The following is a 16,553-nucleotide window of genomic DNA, read 5'->3' as shown; positions in this document are numbered from 1 at the left end:
TGAAACATGAACAAAGGTCTTGAATATACATTTCTCCAAAGAAGATCAATAAAGAGCCTATAAGAACAAGGAAAGATACTCAACATAATTAGTCATTAAAAAGATGCAAATCAAGTGGGGGATGGGCTGGCTGGGGGATGGGTATTAAGAAGGGCTCTTGTGAGCACTGAATGCTGTATGTAAATAATGAACCATTGAACTTTACTGAAACCAATTGCACTGTTTGTTAACTAATTAGAATTTAAGGGACACTTGGGTGGCTCATCGGTTGGGCGACTGCCTTTGGCTCAGGGTTGATCCTGGAGTTCCGGAGTCGAGTCCCACATCAGGCTTCCTGCATGGAGCCTGCTTCTCCCACTGCCTATGTCTCTGTGTGTCTCGTGAATAAATTAATACAATCTCTAAAAAAAAAATTAGAATTTAAATAAAAATTTGGAGGAAAAAAAGATGCAAATCAAAACCAGGAGATACCACTTCACAGCCACTGGGATGGCTAGAGTTTTGTGTTTTAGAATTTTTTTTTTTTTTTTTTAAGTAGGGAGCGAACTACAAGAGTTAGCAAGGATGTGGAGAGTTGGAACCCAGATGCATTGGAGGTGGGAACAGAAGATGGCGAGTCATTGTGGAACAGTTTGGTGGTGATATTCCTCAAAATATCAAAGGTGGAATTACCACATGACTCAGGAATTCCCTTCCTAGGTATATACCCAAGAGAATTGAAAACAAATCCAGACACTTGTAACCAATGTTCATAGCAGCATTGGTCATAATTGCTAGAAGGTACAAGCAGCCTAAGTGTCCATCAACAGATGAATGGATACACACAATTGGTTGCATCCATACAAAGGAATATTATTTCATCAAAAAAAGGAATAATGTCCCGATATATGCTATAATGCAGATGAATCTTGAAAACATTATTCCAAGTGACAGAAGCCAGACACAAAAGGCCACATATTGCATGATTCTGTGCCTATGAAATATTCAGAATAGGCAAATCCACTGAGACAGAAAGTAGCCAGAAGCTGGGGGGAAGGGGAACGAGGAGTGCTAATGGGTGTAAGGGTTCTTTTGGGAGGGAAAGAGGGATGAAATGTTCTGGAATTAGGTAGTGGCAATGGTTGTATAACCCTGCAAGTATACTAAAAAAAAAAAAAAAAAAAAAAACACCGAACTGTATACTTTAAAAAGGTGAACTTTATATGTGGATTTTATCTTAAACTGTTATTTAAAAAAGAAAAAAAAAAAAGCAATGAGCAAAATGTGGCAGTCAGAGGGTTTGCAAAACAGGGAAAAGGAAAGAGGTAATAGGAGAAAGGGAGGATCCCAGAAACTGACATAGACTGTTAAGGCTAGAGTAGAGAAAAATGAGTGAAAATTATGTGGAAATGTGAATGTGTGTGTAGGGCGGTGGATGGGTGGTGGTGGCAGTGGTGGCAGTGGTGTGCATGAATATATAAGGGCTTTGTAAAAACAAAATATCTAATTTTCAATTTTCAGCTGTTTGTTGCACTCTTGCTCCAAATCGTCAGCCAAGTGTGGTTACAGGCATAGCCCAGAATTGGTGAAACCGGGAATGAAGGGCTTAGTGAACAGGAGAAAGAAGAGTTACAGGGGAGGCAAAAGCAGATGGAAGATTCAAAAATCAGCAAAAGTCAGGTGCCTGGGTGGCTTAGTCTGTTGTGGTCCGAGTCTTGGTTTCGGCTGAGGTCATGATCTTGCAGTTGTTGGATTGAACCCCATGTAGGGCTCGGAACTCAGCCTGGAGTCTGCTTAAGATTCTCTTTCTCCCTGTTGCTCCCCCCATTCATGATCACACATACTCTCTCTCTTAAATGAATAATTTTAAAAAATATTTTATTTATTTATTCATGAGAGACAGAGAGAGAGGGACAGAGACATAGGCAGAGGAAGAAGCAGGTTCCCCGTGGGGAGCCTGATGTGGGACTCTATCTCAGGAGCTTGGATCACACCCTGAGCCAAAGGCAGATGCTCAACCACTGAGCCACCTAGGTGCCCAATAAATTTTGTTTTTCTTAAAGGAAAGAAATGGGACCCCTGGGTGGCTCTGCAGTTGAGTGTCTGCCTTCAGCTCAGAGCTTGATCCCAAGATTCAGGATTGAGTCCCACATCCTGTGGGGAGCCTGCTTCTCTCTCTGCCTATGTCTCTGCCTCTCTCTGTGTGTCTTTCATGAATAAATATATAAATATTTTTTTTAAAAAAAAAAAAAAAGGAAAGAAATCAGCAAAAGTCAGGAGTGCTTAGCAGAAAGCACTTGAAGATTTCCTGCAGGTTTTGGTAGGGATGTTGGGTATCCTACTATAATGGGAGATAACTGGCTGGACCCCGCCCCCCCACTTTTTTTTAGTGCCAGCACGAGGCTATAGGGAGGGGAAGAGGGAGAGGGAGAGAGAGAATCCCAAGCAGGTGCCAGGCTCCACACCCAGCTCAGAGCCTGAGCTTGATCTCAAGACTCTGAGATCATAACCTGAGCTAAAACCAAGAGTCGGACACTCAGCTAAGGGAGCCACCCAGGCACTCTGGTGGCTGGGTCCTTTTAAGTAAATTTTAAGAGGCAAGGCACACTCAGCAAGTTGAAAGAAGTGGAACATACTTAAGAGGCTGACATCTGGGGCACCTGTATCATTCACTTTCCAGCGGGTTCTGCCCGCCATTAGAATACAACTTCTCCCTCTAGCCTAGAAAGTCCTGAGTGATCTGGCCCAGGTGGTAACACCTTTTCTGACCCATCTCAGCATATTCCCCTTTGCTCCAATCATAGCACACTTCCCTCTGGCCCTTCTGCAGTCCAGGCTAAATCCCTACTGAAGGACTTAGAATGTTCCTCCCCAAATCTTTCTGTGGCCAAAAGGTTCATGGCCACCTCCCTCTCATTACTAAGGCCCAACTCAAGCCTCAACCTCCTCAGGCACCTTCTCTGACCACCCAGTGCCTACCATGACACCTACTTTATGTTCTTTTGAGCACTAATCACTAGTTCAAATTCTCTATTGATAGGCACAGTGGTTTATCATGGGTCTCTTCTCCTGTAGAACTTAATCTCTGTGCCTTGCAAACAGGAAACTGCTCCCGGTCTCTTCTTGCTCTGGAGCCCCAGAGCCCAGCACTGTGCTTGGCCTAGCACACAGGTGCTCCAGAAATATTTGCTCATGTCCTTCACTCACCTGACTAATATCATTTGAGCAACTGCTGTATGAGGGGTCCTATGCACAAAGTTGGGCATGACAGCTCCAGCCGCAGGGCTCAAAGGTTCCCTGAGCTGGTAGGAGACAGCCAAGTCAGCAGTCTCAGCAGGGGTGAGAGCTGTTCCTGGGGAGTACAGGGTACTATGCTGGCTGCTCCTAGTGCAGACCAGGAGGAAGAGGTATCAGAGAGGGCCTTCTGGAGAAAAGGAAAGCTAAGACATGAGCCTAAATAAGAGTTGACTCAGGGGAAGGAGGGGAGAGGGTGATGTGTCTCCCAAGCAGAGAGAACAGCATGTGCAGAGGCCTGGTGGGAAGGGAGCCCAGACATTAGAGGAATTGAAAGTAGTTCAGCCTGGTGAGATCCTGGCAGCAAGTGGCAAGAGATGATGCTAGAAACACAGGCAGAGCCAGGCTGGACAGGACCTTGCAAGTTGAGCTAAGAGGTTGAGGAAGAGCACTGAGGAGCCATGGGAGGGGTTTGAGCAGGGGCGTGGCAGCATGGGGTTTGGAAGAAACTGCTCACCTTTTTCTTTCTTTCTTTCTTTCTTTCTTTCTTTCTTTCTTTCTTTCTTTCTTTCTTTCTTTTTTTTTTTAAGAACTTATTTCTGTATTCATGAGAGACACAGAAAGAGGGAGAGACATAGAGGGAGAAACAGGCTCCTCACAGGGAGCAGGATACAGGATTCGATCCCTGGACCAATCCCTCGACCAGGGATCATGCCCTGAACTGAAGGCAGATGCTCAACCGCTGAGCCACCCAGGTGTCCCCAGCTCACTGTTCTTGCGGCGTTCAGAACAGGCTGGAGACAGGGAGACAGTGAAGAAGCCATGGTGTGAAATGTGGGGTGGAGAGAAGTGAACAGATTCTAGCAAGGTTTGGGAGATAGAATCAGTAATATTTAGTGACTAATTTTGGTGGTGGAGATTGCTGGGGATAACACCCAGATTCCTAGCTTAAGCCAGTGGTTGGAGTACTACCTACCAAACAGGGAAACCCAGGTTTAGGTATAGGTGATAAAGTTCTGAGTGGGACAGGCTGAATTTCAGGAGAGCTCAGGGCACTCAAGTCAGCAAATGATTATTATGTGAGTTTCTCAAGGGTAAGAGCCCTGTCTTATTTATCTGTGTGCTCCCAGCAGGCCCTGGCCCACAGAATACCAAAATGTACAGCACAACAGAGTCATAACAACAGTTAACAGTACTTGCCTTGATAACTGGCTGGAAAACAGGCTTCACATAAACCCAAGACAGATAAATTTAGAAGCCTGAGTATGTCAGACAGGATGGTCTAGGTTAGGGTGCTCTGATAAACCACCCCCAATCTCGGTAGTTTACAACAACAAAGATTTATTTTTCACTCACTCTTAGTCCACAGTGAGTCAATAGAGGTGGCCCTCATTCAAGAATACAGGTTGATGGAACCTCTGTCACCTGGAACATCACTGGTCACCTTGAAGGAAGGAATTTGGCAAACTGCGTAGGTCCTTGGGGACTCCTATCTGAGGGGGCATTTCACTAACGTTTCATTGGCCAAAGCATGTCATAAGGCCATGCCTCACTTCAGGAGGGCAGGGAAGTGCAAACCTGTCATGTATCAGGAAGGGGAGCACTGGACATGTTGGTAGACTTGTGACTCTTGAACTCAGGGTTGTGAGTTCAAGCCCCAGGTAAGTGTAGAACTTATGTCTCAGCCTCTCTCTCTCTAGTATCTCTCATGAATAAATAAATAAAATCTTAAAAAAAAAAAAAGACCAGGAAGAGGAGTCCCGGGATGGGACGCTGTGCTACTTCTCAGGCCGAGGGAGAGGTATGTGGGCGTGGCTGGAGTGGTCAAACAGAATCTGAATGTGCTGCACTCAGATCTGGAGGCTAAAGGGTGGCTGGTGTGTCCCCATCCCTCTGCCCTGAAGCATTTTTGTTCCTTTCATTGCTCAGGTCGTTATCCTTCCAATGACACAGTGGATCTCTGAGCTCTCTGACAAATGGAGACAAAGCCATTACTGCCAAGTGCTGATGGACTGTGGAGCTGAAGTGTCTGCCTCACTCCTTGGCTGGGAGCCAGGACCCAAGCTGGAGCCTGTGGGAGGCAGAATAATGCTCCTCCCCCCCCATTCCCCACCCCAAGATGTCCATGTCCTAATCCCTGGAGCACCTGAACATGTTACTTTACACGGCTAAAGAGATTTTGCAGATGTGATTAAGTTAAGGACCTTGAAATGGGGGAGTATCCCGGATTATCCAGGGCCTCATATAATCACAAGGGGCTTCAGAGAATGGAAGAGGGAGGCAGGAGCCTCAGGAAAGGAGATGAGGTAATGGAAGCATCGGTCTGAGTGATGCACTTGCTGGCTGCAAGGAGGTCATGAGTGGGCATAGGATGCGGACAGCCTGGAAAGGTAAGGAAATGGATTCTCCCTTAGACTCTCCTGAAAGAACATCACCCTGCCAATACCTTGAGCTTAGCCCAGGGAGACCCACTTCAAACTATCGACCTCAAAAACTGCCTGGGTAGCACAGTCATTTGGGCATCTGATTCTTGGTTTTGGCGCGAGTCACAATCTCAGGGTCCTTCCCCCTCTACTCCCTCTCTCAAACAAATAAAATCTTTTTTAAAAAACCTGTAGGGGGATCCCTGGGTGGCTCAGCGGTTTGGCGCCTGCCTTTGGCCCAGGGCACAATCCTGGGGTCCCGGGATCGGGTCCCGGGATCGAGTCCCGCATCGGGCTCCCGGCATGAAGCCTGCTTCTCACTCCTCCTGTGTCTCTGCCTCTCTCTCTGTGTCTATCATAAATAAATAAAGAAATCTTAAAAAAAAAAAAAAAAAACCCTGTAGGATAATAAATTTGTGTTGTTTTAAGCCATTCAGTTTGTGGTAATTTGGTACAGGAGCCATAGAAAACCAGAGAGCCTGCAGGCCAGATATGGAGGACAGAGGCTTGACCAGGACAGTTGCTACTGGCAAGTCACCCACCCTAGGGCTGAGAGAAGCTCTGGCAAAATCTCCATTTCTCTCTGCCCCTGGAGCTCCAGGTGAGGTGTCCCAAGAGCAGACCCTGGGGACACCCCAGTGCTGCGTTGCTCTCATCTCCCTACCTCTTCTCGAATTTTGCTCTTCTAGTGACTCTGCCACCTTGAAATGTGTCTTGGAGCAGACCCTTCCCTTCTGTAGGACCTAAATTTCTCTATATGCAAAAGGAAAGTAGGGATGGGCTAGGGGATCCTCTGGGGCCTTCCAGGCCTCATATAGTGAGTCAACATTTCCAAGATGTGTAGGCCTGCTGAGAGCTCTCTAATGATGCTCTTGAACCACTCCATCCCCAGCTGGTTTCCTCCAGAATCCTAACCAGTCTTTCCTGCTGCTACAAATGATGCGCTTGTGTCCACAAGTTAAAAGACCGGGAGGACAATGCTTTATTGACTTGGCACCTATGAACAGGTGGCTATAGGCCCCCAGGGTTCTTTGCTACTGCAAAGTGGAGGCTCTGTGGTGGGGGCAGCATAAATCAGAGATGTTGGTTCCAGCTGCAGGGAGGGGCCAGGATCCCTGTTTTGGCCCCTCCATTCCCCTTGTCCAGCCAAGCACCATCTGAGTGTGGGCCCTCACGGAGAAGGCCAGGGCAATGACCCTGGTTCTTCTGCAGCCCCAGGCAGTCAGTCTAAGGTAAGAGCTGTGGGCCTCTCCTGCCTTCCCTCTTCTTGCGGATCCCAGTATGGGTGGGAGAAAGGGAGAAACCCCATTTACAGAGAGTCCCTGAGCCTCCTGGACCAGGGTCCAGGAAGGCAGGGTCAAGTTGCTTTAACAGGAACCCCACCAAAAGAAGAGAGTTAAGAGTCATTCCCTTCCCATTTTATGTTTTGTCTGAGCAGAAAATGGGAGCTCTCAATGAACTAGGCCCACGGTCGTTGATGACAGGTGAGGTCACCCAAGTTGATGGGTAGAGCCAGGCTCCCCCACACAGGACCACACTGTCTGAGCAGGCTCTCTCCCAGGCAAGAGGAGGGAAGGGTAGGGTGAACTGAAATTGTCACAGGAGGAGGGCTTCCTGGAGGAAGAGGGACAAGCCATAGTAGGCTCCCAGAAGAGATGGTCTGCAGAACTGGCGGGGTCACAATGGCTGGCACAGGACACTAGCATCCTCGCTGTGGTCACAGTTGTGGGCATCCCAGCGTATGTGAGAACAGAGCAGAAGAGCACTCTCATCCCCACGGCACTTAACATTGTCCAGGAGGATAGGGCCTTGGCCTGGGCCAAAGTGGGCCTCGCCAGGGGCTGCCAGGGCCTGGCCACAGCCCAGCTGGCGGCACAGGACAGTGGCTGCCCGCAGGTCCCAAGCGTCATCACAAACGGTGCCCCACCGTTGCCCTAGGAAGAGTTCTACACGCCCCTCACATTGGTGGGCTCCGTTGGCCAGACGCAGGTGCCCTGTAGAGAGACGAGGATCAGGGCTTGCAAGGGCTGGCCTATGCCAGGCTACTCTCATGCCAGGCCACTGAACGGGTAGACAGAAAAGACAAAGGCTGGTGGTCTGAGATACAGCATTTCCCTCAGGGCTGATGGATGAGGGCGGACAAATCAGATTAAAAAAGGATGGGCAGCAGTCCAGGCTCACTCTCTGGACTGGAAGAACGTGTACAAGCCTTTGTGGGGTGTTGTACACAACCCAAGAGTCTCATGTCTGCTCTTGGTCCTCTGTTCATAACCCCAGTGCTGCTCTCTGGAGACTGTGAATGTGTCCCCTGAAGGTCATCATCTCCTCTCACCCACAGGTTTAAAAGTGAATTCTTCCATTTCTGTCTTTGAGAAGCAGCCACATCCCTTTATTTTGGTCCCATCTCTAGAAATCTCTAAGATTGCTCCCTTAGCAACACCCCCCACCCCCACCCCGTACCTCTTTCTGGACATCATACCCCTATTCATGAAAACAGAGACTAGCACAAAACAAAGGTTCTTAAACCTGGTACAAATCTGTTCAGCTGTGCAGTCTCTGGCTATGATCTCCCCCAATTCTGGCCATGTTTCTCCTAATGCCTCTACCTCCATCTTTGGGGCTGTGGGCACCTACCGTCCCTGGGCCGAGGAGTGGGCATCCGGGTGGTCTCAGAACCGTCCTGCTGGCCTTGCAGCCCTAGCTCCTCTGGACCTGGCTCGGAGAGGACAAAGAAAAAGAGGTGGCCATCACATTAGGGTACATGTTCCTTAAGGCCAGGTTACCTCCTACCCCGTGATTTAGGGACAAAGAGAACTTCACAGGACCCTGAAGGAGAACTGCTCTCTGCCACCTGGATCAGAAATGGGGGCTGTGGGGGCACCTGTGGGGCTCCGCGCTCAGCAGGGAGTCTGCTGCTCCCTCTCCCTCTGCCCCTCCCCCTGCTCCTGCACGCGCAGGAACATGCTCTCTCTCAAATAAAATCTTAAAAAAAAAAAAGAAAGAAAGAAAGAAAGAGGGATCCCTGGGTGGCTCAGTGGTTTAGTGCCTGCCTTCGGCCCAGAGCGTGATCTTGGAGACTCAGGATCGAGTCCCACATCGGGCTCCCTGCATGGAGCCTGCTTCTCCCTCTGCCTGGTGTCTCTGCTTCTCTCTCTCTCATGAATAAATAAAAATATTTAAAAGAAAAGAAAGAAATGGGAGTCGTGTTTCTTTCACCCCGGGACCCAACGCAGAACCCTTTATAGCTACCCCTTTGCGGCCAAAGCTACTAGACCCAGGACACCAAAGAAGGGTGAAGCTGTCAACTCCCAAACCAGTCAATGAACAGAAGCATTTTAAAATAGGTCCAGACTCAGCAAATATCCTTTTCCATCGATTCCTCCCGAAGGTCAAACGCTTGCTCCCCGAAAGCTGATCAACTAACTGCTTACTAGAGCCGCCTTGTGGGTCCTTGACTCAGCAGAGCCAAAGCGCCCAGGCCCCTCCCTCCGCACAGATTTCCAGACCTCGCCTCCGGCTTTCCGCCTCTCACCTCCCGCCTGCCCCCCCCGCCGCAAAGCGCTCGCCCTCCCGGAGCCGTCCCCCGCCTCGGCTCCCCCACCCCCCGGCTGCTCCGCCCCTCCCTGCTCGCTCAGCAGAGAACGCTCCCTTCCCGGCACCGCCCGCGCCGCGCAGCCGCAGAGCACGTGGACGCTCGGGCTCCGCCCCTCTCCGCGGGGTGCGCGTCGTCCCGGGCCCGCTCCCGCAGCAGTGCCGCAGGGAGCCCTCGCGCGCGGGACCGCCGGTCTCTCAGAGCCCGCCTTACCCCGCGTGCGCCGCGGTACGCGCCTGCGCGCGGCCCCGCCCGTCCCGGGGAGGCCGTGCGGTGCGGTGCTGCGAGCCTCTGCTGTGTCCCGCCGCTTCCTCACCTGAGCAGAGCGCTCCGGCATCCTCATGGTGGCCGCAGTTGTGCTGACCCCAGCCCAGGTGGAAGCAGTCGCTCAGGCGGGCCTCCGTTCCGGCGCAACCCACGTTGTCCAGCAGCACGGGGCCGCGCCCGTAGCCGAAGTGGCCGAGGCCGGTGGCGCCCAACGCAGGCCCGCAGCCCGCCTCGCGGCAGGCCACGCGCGCATCCGCGAAGTCCCAGTCGTCGTCGCACACGGTGCCCCAGCCCCCGGCGTACATCACCTCCACGCGGCCACGGCAGGGGCCCGGGCCGCCCACCAACCGCAGCCGCCCGCCTGCGGGGCGCACAGGCCCGCGGCCATAGGAGCTGGGCTGGGGCCGCAGGATCGGGGACAGAGCCCCAGCCCCACCCTCTCCCACCTCCCACAGAATCCTGGCTTTGCCACTTACTTTTCTTCCCCGAGGCCCAGGTAGCTGTGGTGAACAGTGCCATCTCCCTGGAAGGCAGGGCGCCAACTCCGGTAGCTGCAGAGACAGGGCACCGAGAACATTCGTAGGGGCAAGGGGGCCTTCTGGCCTGCAGCCAGGCACAGCGACGCCTATGGGATACCTCAGCTGCACCACACCTGCACCCCTCAGCCTCACTCCTAAGTGTCATCGTGTTGTCCCGTGTGGTCCTCAGGAAACTTGATTGGAACGAACCCAGTCCTAATTCCAGGCATTATCCTAATTTCAATCCCAATGATAGTTCCAGACCGAATTCCAAATGTGCTCGTAGCCTTCATTCAGCCTTTAGCTCAACCTCTCAAGGTCTCTCAATTGCCAACCTCAGCACCTGCCCAAATTTTACCTCAGAGCTTTGAAGAGATCCTTTACTATCTCCTCCCACCTTGCTGAATTTTCCAGAGCTCCGGATTTCATCCTTGCTTCAACTGCTCATCCTTCTCTCACCCATCTCTTTACCATCTGGCCAAAAGTCCTGGTCGCCTAGCCAGGGCCCCCTTCCAGGAGGTCCAGAACAGCCTAATTCCCATCCCTGCGTACCTTGCCCCAGCCTTTCAGTGGGGGAGGCTGGTCTCCTTACCCTCTAGATCAGTGTGCCAGGCCCAGTCCTCTCTTGTGGCCAGGGATGGTAATGCTGTGAAAGTTGGAGGGCCCAGCTCTAGAGTAAGAGAGAGGGGAGCAGGGTCAGAGGCCAAGGTTCTGGTTCCTGGTCAGCCTTGGGCTGTCAGGGGAGGATGGGAGGGTCTCCCTGGAGAAGACAACAGATTTTACTTCCAGAGTCAGGGGCACAACCTCAGCTAGGGTCCAAGGAGGTCTGCCCTACTTGACAGTGTTTGTAATTTACTGTACACTTCACAGTTTATGAACTTTGATGGATGCGCTTTCATTTCTCTCCAGTGTTTTCCAGAAACGCAATGTGGACCCACCAGGGAGGGCCATGCACGGTTCTGAGGGACTTACAGAACAAGACTCATTCCCATCTTACAGATAAAATAGGACTAGAAAGCAAGGATCATACTGGAGACTGTGCAGCAAGGTTAGCTGTGGCTTTGTCAGAACTCACTACGTGACCTTGGGTAAGGCTCTGCCGAATGCGCTGGGGCTTTCCCATCTGTAAACCAGGAAGGATGGCCCTGGTTTGCTGAGGTATGGGCAAACAATTTATATCTTGTAGACTGAAGTCCGTCTGTGAAGAGCCACTACTGGTCCTATCATTCCAATTTTTCAGGAAAACTCTCAAAATGGGAGAGGGATCGGGTGGGTGAAAATACAAGTATGAGAGCATCAGAATTACAGAGGGCTATGCTATTTAAGTCTGGGGACACCCCTGGGTTACAGTGAGACAATTCAAGAGTATCTCTGGGGCAAGTCTAGAGTACTATTAGTTTACTCTGAAGTATTCCATGAAGAGTACATAGAAATTGCTAGAAAATTCGAGGAGCATTCTTGGGGTACTGCTAGATAATTCTGGAGTATTGGTGGCACAATACTGTGAAACCTACCACAAAGACTACTGGGACTTTCAGAGGTACTTTTAGTGCAGTATTGAGCCATTAAAAGTAATTTTGAGGCCTTCCTGGAAAGCACTGGGGAGCACTGGAATAGCCACGAAGCCCTGACCCACTGCAGGTGTCCCTCACCCCTGCCCCCAGCCCGCACCTGCACAGAGTGCGCCGGCGTCCTCGTGGTGGCCACAGTTGTGCACACCCCAGCCCAGGCTGAGGCAGGCTGCCAGGCGGGGCTCGCTGCCCTCGCAGTGCACGTTGTCCAGCAGGATGTGCCCCGTGCCGTAGCCGAAGAAGGCGTTGGTAGTGGCAGCCAGGGCGGCCCCACAGCCCAGCTGACGGCAGACCACAGCAGCGTCTGGCAGCCCCCAGTCATCGTCGCACACGGTGCCCCACAGGCCGCCATGTAAGATCTCCACTCTGCCCTGACATGGGCCTGCGCCCCCCACCAGGCGCACGCTGCCCTCACCTGGGGGGTGGGGTGGGAGCAGGGAGCATCTCCCTCGGGGCTCTGCCTCCCCCTCCCATGGTGCACCTGACCCGAGGCTTCCCCAATGCCTCAGGCCCTGCACTACCCACAGGGCCTGGTGCCCAGGACCTAAAACCAAGGAGAAGCTGTTCACACACAGATAACCCAGGGCACTGCCTCCTCAAAGGCCCAGATTGGGGGAGCTTTGTGGGATTGGGATAGGCTGGCTTTGACTGCCTAAAACTGACCTTCCTCGCACTGGTCCATGCTCTCCCTAAGCAATCCTAACCATATAGGACATGGCTTCCTCATTTACTACTCTCCCTGATTTCTGATACATGAGACCTTCTTCCTTCCCTGGGCTTCCTTGCCTGTTTATCTGTTCATCCTTTAGGGTATTTTCATGTTCTCATTCTACATCATTATCCGCATTTCTGTACATATCTGACTTTCCCATTGAATTAAGCTTGGGGCCTCACCTTTCGATAAAACTTATGCTATTTTTAATCATCCCATGGGAATGGACTCCTCTTTCCCTACCCAGACTGTGAGCTTCCTGAGGGGCTGCAAGGGGTGGGATGGGGAGGGAGAAGGACCCAGCTCACCCGTTGGTCATCCCTCTCTTCCTACTGTTAAGGGTAGATATGGAAGACTCCCTTTGGGGTCCTTCTCTTAAGACCCAGGTGGTCCCCCACCTTGCCCTTACTTACCTTTCCCGTTCTGAGGAGTTGTAGGGGGCGCCCTACTGATGATCACTTTCCTTGTTGGGAGCTGCGTGGGCAAGAATTCTGGGAAGGAAGCAGGGTGGAAAAAAAAAAAAAAGGAAGCAGGGTGGAAGGGAGGAGGATACATGGATCTTTCTGTTCTTCATCTTCACACCCATGGGTGTGTGAGCAGCAGGGCATGGACCCCCTAAGGTACCTGTCATAGGGCCTCTGGCTACACAAAGGGTCAAAGCCAAGAACCCTGAGGGGAGAAGGGGCCCCTGAGTCCAGAAAGCGGTAGCTTCAGATGAGTTCTTTTAGTTCTTAGAGCAATATCTCATTACTTGAGAACTGATTAGAAATGCAAATTCCCAGGCCCCACCCCAGACTGTAGAATCAGAAATTCTGGGATGGGGCCACAGTCTGTGTTTTTTTTTTTTTTTTTTTTTTTTTTTTTTTTTTTTTCACAGTCTGTGTTTTAATGAGGCAACCAGGTGATTTTCTTGAAAGACTAGAACCATTATTGTCAAGGTCAATACCTCACAGAGATTTCTGCTGCAGTGCGTCACCAAATGGACCTCACTGCCCATGTTGGCCCTAATTGTTTGATTGTACATGGGAAGAGGGCTCTACTGGAACAATCAAGGCCCTACGTAGAAACAATGCTGGTTTTCCTTCAGCATTGAAGTAGAAGGAGCACTGAGATCCTGAAAACCGAACTGAGGCTCTTCCCTAGAACTATGCAATGCTAACTCGGGCTTGGTCTTCTGTGTGGAAGTCCCTTCATTCACCCAGCCTACAGCCCTGCTGCCTGCCCTCCCTGGTCACAGGTCTCTGCGTACCATCACACAGGACAGCCACGTCTTCGTAGTGGAAGCAGTTGTGAACACCCCAGCCTCGGCTTCTGCACTGGCTCAGCGCAGCTTCCTGCCCGCCACACTCCACATTGTCCAGCAGGATGGGGCCCCGGCCTTGGCCAAAGGCAAGGGGCCGAGGCACGGGCAGCGCCAGGCCGCAGCCCAGCTGTCGACACACCACGTTGGCATCCACCACATCCCAATCATCGTCACAGACGCTGCCCCAGGAGCCACCGTGCAAGACCTCCAGGCGCCCCCGGCAGCGGCTTGGGCCCCCCACCAGCCTCAGCTCTGTGGAGAGGGTTGAGCTGGCACCAGAGGGATTGCTGGGCCTAACCTACAGGACGCCCACCTTGCTGTGAAGCTGTGGAAGTGCGGGAACCTCGGGATGAGTCCCTTTGGGGCCTTATTTCTCCTTTTCTGTCCAATGGAGAGGCTAATGCAACACGTTGGGAGGGCATCTAGAGTTCTGGAGGGCTGGTTAGTCATTACTGCCTGAGGATCTGTCTGAGCATCTGAGTACCTAGGGGCAGGGCAGGGTGTGGGCAGAAGGGGCAGAGGCACCTACCTGGAAAGGGCAACGAGGTGGGCTGTACGGCGCTGGCTGAAACAGAACGAGGAAGAGCATTGACCCCACTGCCCCCTCTCTTGGCCACCTGGCCCCAGGATGCAGCCTCCCCTCCACCCATGCTCCTTATCATCATCCCCCTCCTCTTCACTTCCCCTGCCTTCTCCAAGCTTCTCTTCTCTCTCTCTAACTGTCCCAGTGGGCCTCTTGCTTCACTCTTTTCCCATCACTCCAGAGACATCTGCCTGAAACAGGTGTCTGCTTATCTCTCTCCATCATGAAATTCCTCAAAGACTCCCTATTTCCTGCAGGAGTCCCAGACTCTAAGTTTTCACTACAAAGCCTTCTAGTACCCTCTCACCATCTTCCTCTAACTTTTTGGTTTTTAGGATGTTATTTATTTGTTTATGAGAGAAACACAGAAAGACAGAGACGTAGGCAGAGGGAGAAGCAGGTTCCCCACAGGAAGCCTGATGCAGAACTCGATCCCAGGACCCCAAATCACTACCTGAGCCAAAGGCAAACTCTCAACCACTGAGCCACCTGGGTGCCCAGACTTTTTTTTTTTTTTTTTTTGAAACATTTTATTTTTGGGCGCCTAGGTGGCTCAGTCGGTTAATTATCTGCCTTCAGTTCAGGTCATGATCCCAAGCCCTGGGATCTGCAGGGAGCTTGCTTCTCCCTCTCTTGCTCCCCTGCTTATGGGTGCTCTCTGTCCCTATGTCAAATAAATAAGTAACTAAATCTTTTTAAAAAATGTTTTATTTTTAAGTAATCTTTACACCCAAAGTGGGCCTGGAACTCAAAACCCTGAGATCAAGAGTCACATGCTTTACCTACTGAGCGAGCCAGGGGCCCATCTCCCTTAGACTTCTTTATAGCCCATCTGTCTTGTCTCTGGGTCTTTAACCCTACAGTCTCCTCTGTGTGAACAATTCTGCTCACTAGAGCCCTGCACCTCCTTCAAGATACAGCTCCAAGTCCCCTCCTCTGGGAACCCTTCCTGGAGCCCTCAGCTAGAGGTCTCTGTTTCCTCTGAATTCCTGGGCACCGTCTCCATGGCCCTTTCTGGGCCTTCTGTTGGGTGATGCGGCCATGCCTGTCTCATCCAGGTGTTTCCCAGGGCTCCCGCCGCCAAGAGCCTATTACTCGGCAGATGGTCCGTAGCTCTGTCTGAAGTATGTCAGTTGGCTCTGGGATTCGTTACGATATGTATTCCCCAAAAGATTTACCTATACAAGTCCTTCTGCTTCAGCCCCCATGGCACTGTGCTCATTGCTTTATGTGGCCTGGCTCACTTAATCATTAGGACAACGTATAAGGTGGGTAGGATCACACTTATGGGGAATGTCCGGCTTAATGAGTTTAGGCAACTCGCTCAAGGCCACACATCCAACAGGGATTAGAGCTGGGATTCCAACCCAGACAGCCATACTCTTCTTCACGACACAATTCTGCATATGGCCCAAGATGTAGGGAGGAGATTGGGAAACTGGCCTAACGCGGGAAATTGAACATCCCATAAGAGCCCCTCAGTTGTGTGCAGGGCATTATAGTTCTCAGGCACATTCATGTACATTACCTCATAGAACCCTTACAACAGTGCTCCAAAGGGTGTGTGTGGAGTGTACTAGTGTACCCATTTTACAGACGAAGAAAGGTTAAGATGGTCTCTAGGTCATTTGGTTCTATGTATTCCACCAGTTGCCTCTCCAACAGCCATTACTGAATCCCCTCCTTCCCCTCCTTCCCTATTTCCAATGCCCTCTAACTGCCCAGACTCTGTGTACACTGAGCCTTCCCCTCTAGCACTACGCCTCCACTTGCCCAACTCAGACAGACCCTTGGCTTTCATCAACCTTGAACAAATGTCAGCTGGAAAGAACTTCGGAAACCACCTCACTGACAAACCATGTCCCACCATAATTTTACAGCTGGGAAGACCCCAGAGCCAGAAAGGGGAAGGGTCAGAGGCTAGGGGAAGGCACTCACCCAGCGGCAAGAGGAGGAGGAAGGACAGGGCTGGGGGGAGGGGTGAAGGGGCAGCACTCCTGTCTCCTGGCCTCCACCCCCTGCTCTTCTCTGCTGGCTGCAGACCAATTCGCATCTCAGCTTCCTTGTGTAACCAGCCAGGGGGTGGCCTTTCAGAGGGTCCCATCAAGGGGTGAGAAGTCACAGCTGGAGCATCTGGAATTAAATATCCCCAGTCACTTCTTCCAGCTGGAAGGGGCCCAATGAGAGCTTCAGGGGGATGTGACATTTCCGTTTGGATCTGGCATTCGAGTGGAGGCAGCAGCAGGAGCAACGGCTGGGACCTCAGGGAAGGATGGAGCACAGGACTCTAATGAGGAGCTAGGTCTGGCTGGAGCAGCGGGTGTGTGAGCACAAGAGGCAGGAGACAAAGTTGGAGGGTTGCCTGGTCCCA

General features: G+C 51.6%; 1 protein-coding gene across 1 annotated transcript; it reads right to left on the bottom strand.

The window, feature by feature from the left end:
* Nucleotides 1–6,594: 6,594 nt before the first annotated feature.
* On the bottom strand, nucleotides 6,595–16,402 carry SSC4D (scavenger receptor cysteine rich family member with 4 domains). The gene is made up of 10 exons (XM_077908149.1): nucleotides 16,121–16,402; nucleotides 14,129–14,164; nucleotides 13,546–13,851; nucleotides 12,710–12,787; nucleotides 11,685–11,999; nucleotides 10,606–10,683; nucleotides 9,972–10,046; nucleotides 9,545–9,856; nucleotides 8,271–8,348; nucleotides 6,595–7,630 (listed from the first exon to the last, which is right to left on the bottom strand). Exons 1-10 carry the CDS (start codon nucleotides 16,386–16,388, stop codon nucleotides 7,314–7,316), a joined length of 1,863 nt encoding a protein of 620 aa, XP_077764275.1. The 5' UTR covers nucleotides 16,389–16,402; the 3' UTR covers nucleotides 6,595–7,313.
* Nucleotides 16,403–16,553: the final 151 nt, after the last annotated feature.

Source organism: Canis aureus, chromosome 8 (assembly GCF_053574225.1).
Source record: "Canis aureus isolate CA01 chromosome 8, VMU_Caureus_v.1.0, whole genome shotgun sequence".
NCBI classification, from domain to species: domain Eukaryota; kingdom Metazoa; phylum Chordata; class Mammalia; order Carnivora; family Canidae; genus Canis; species Canis aureus.
This window is presented reverse-complemented; position numbering and strand designations above follow the sequence as displayed.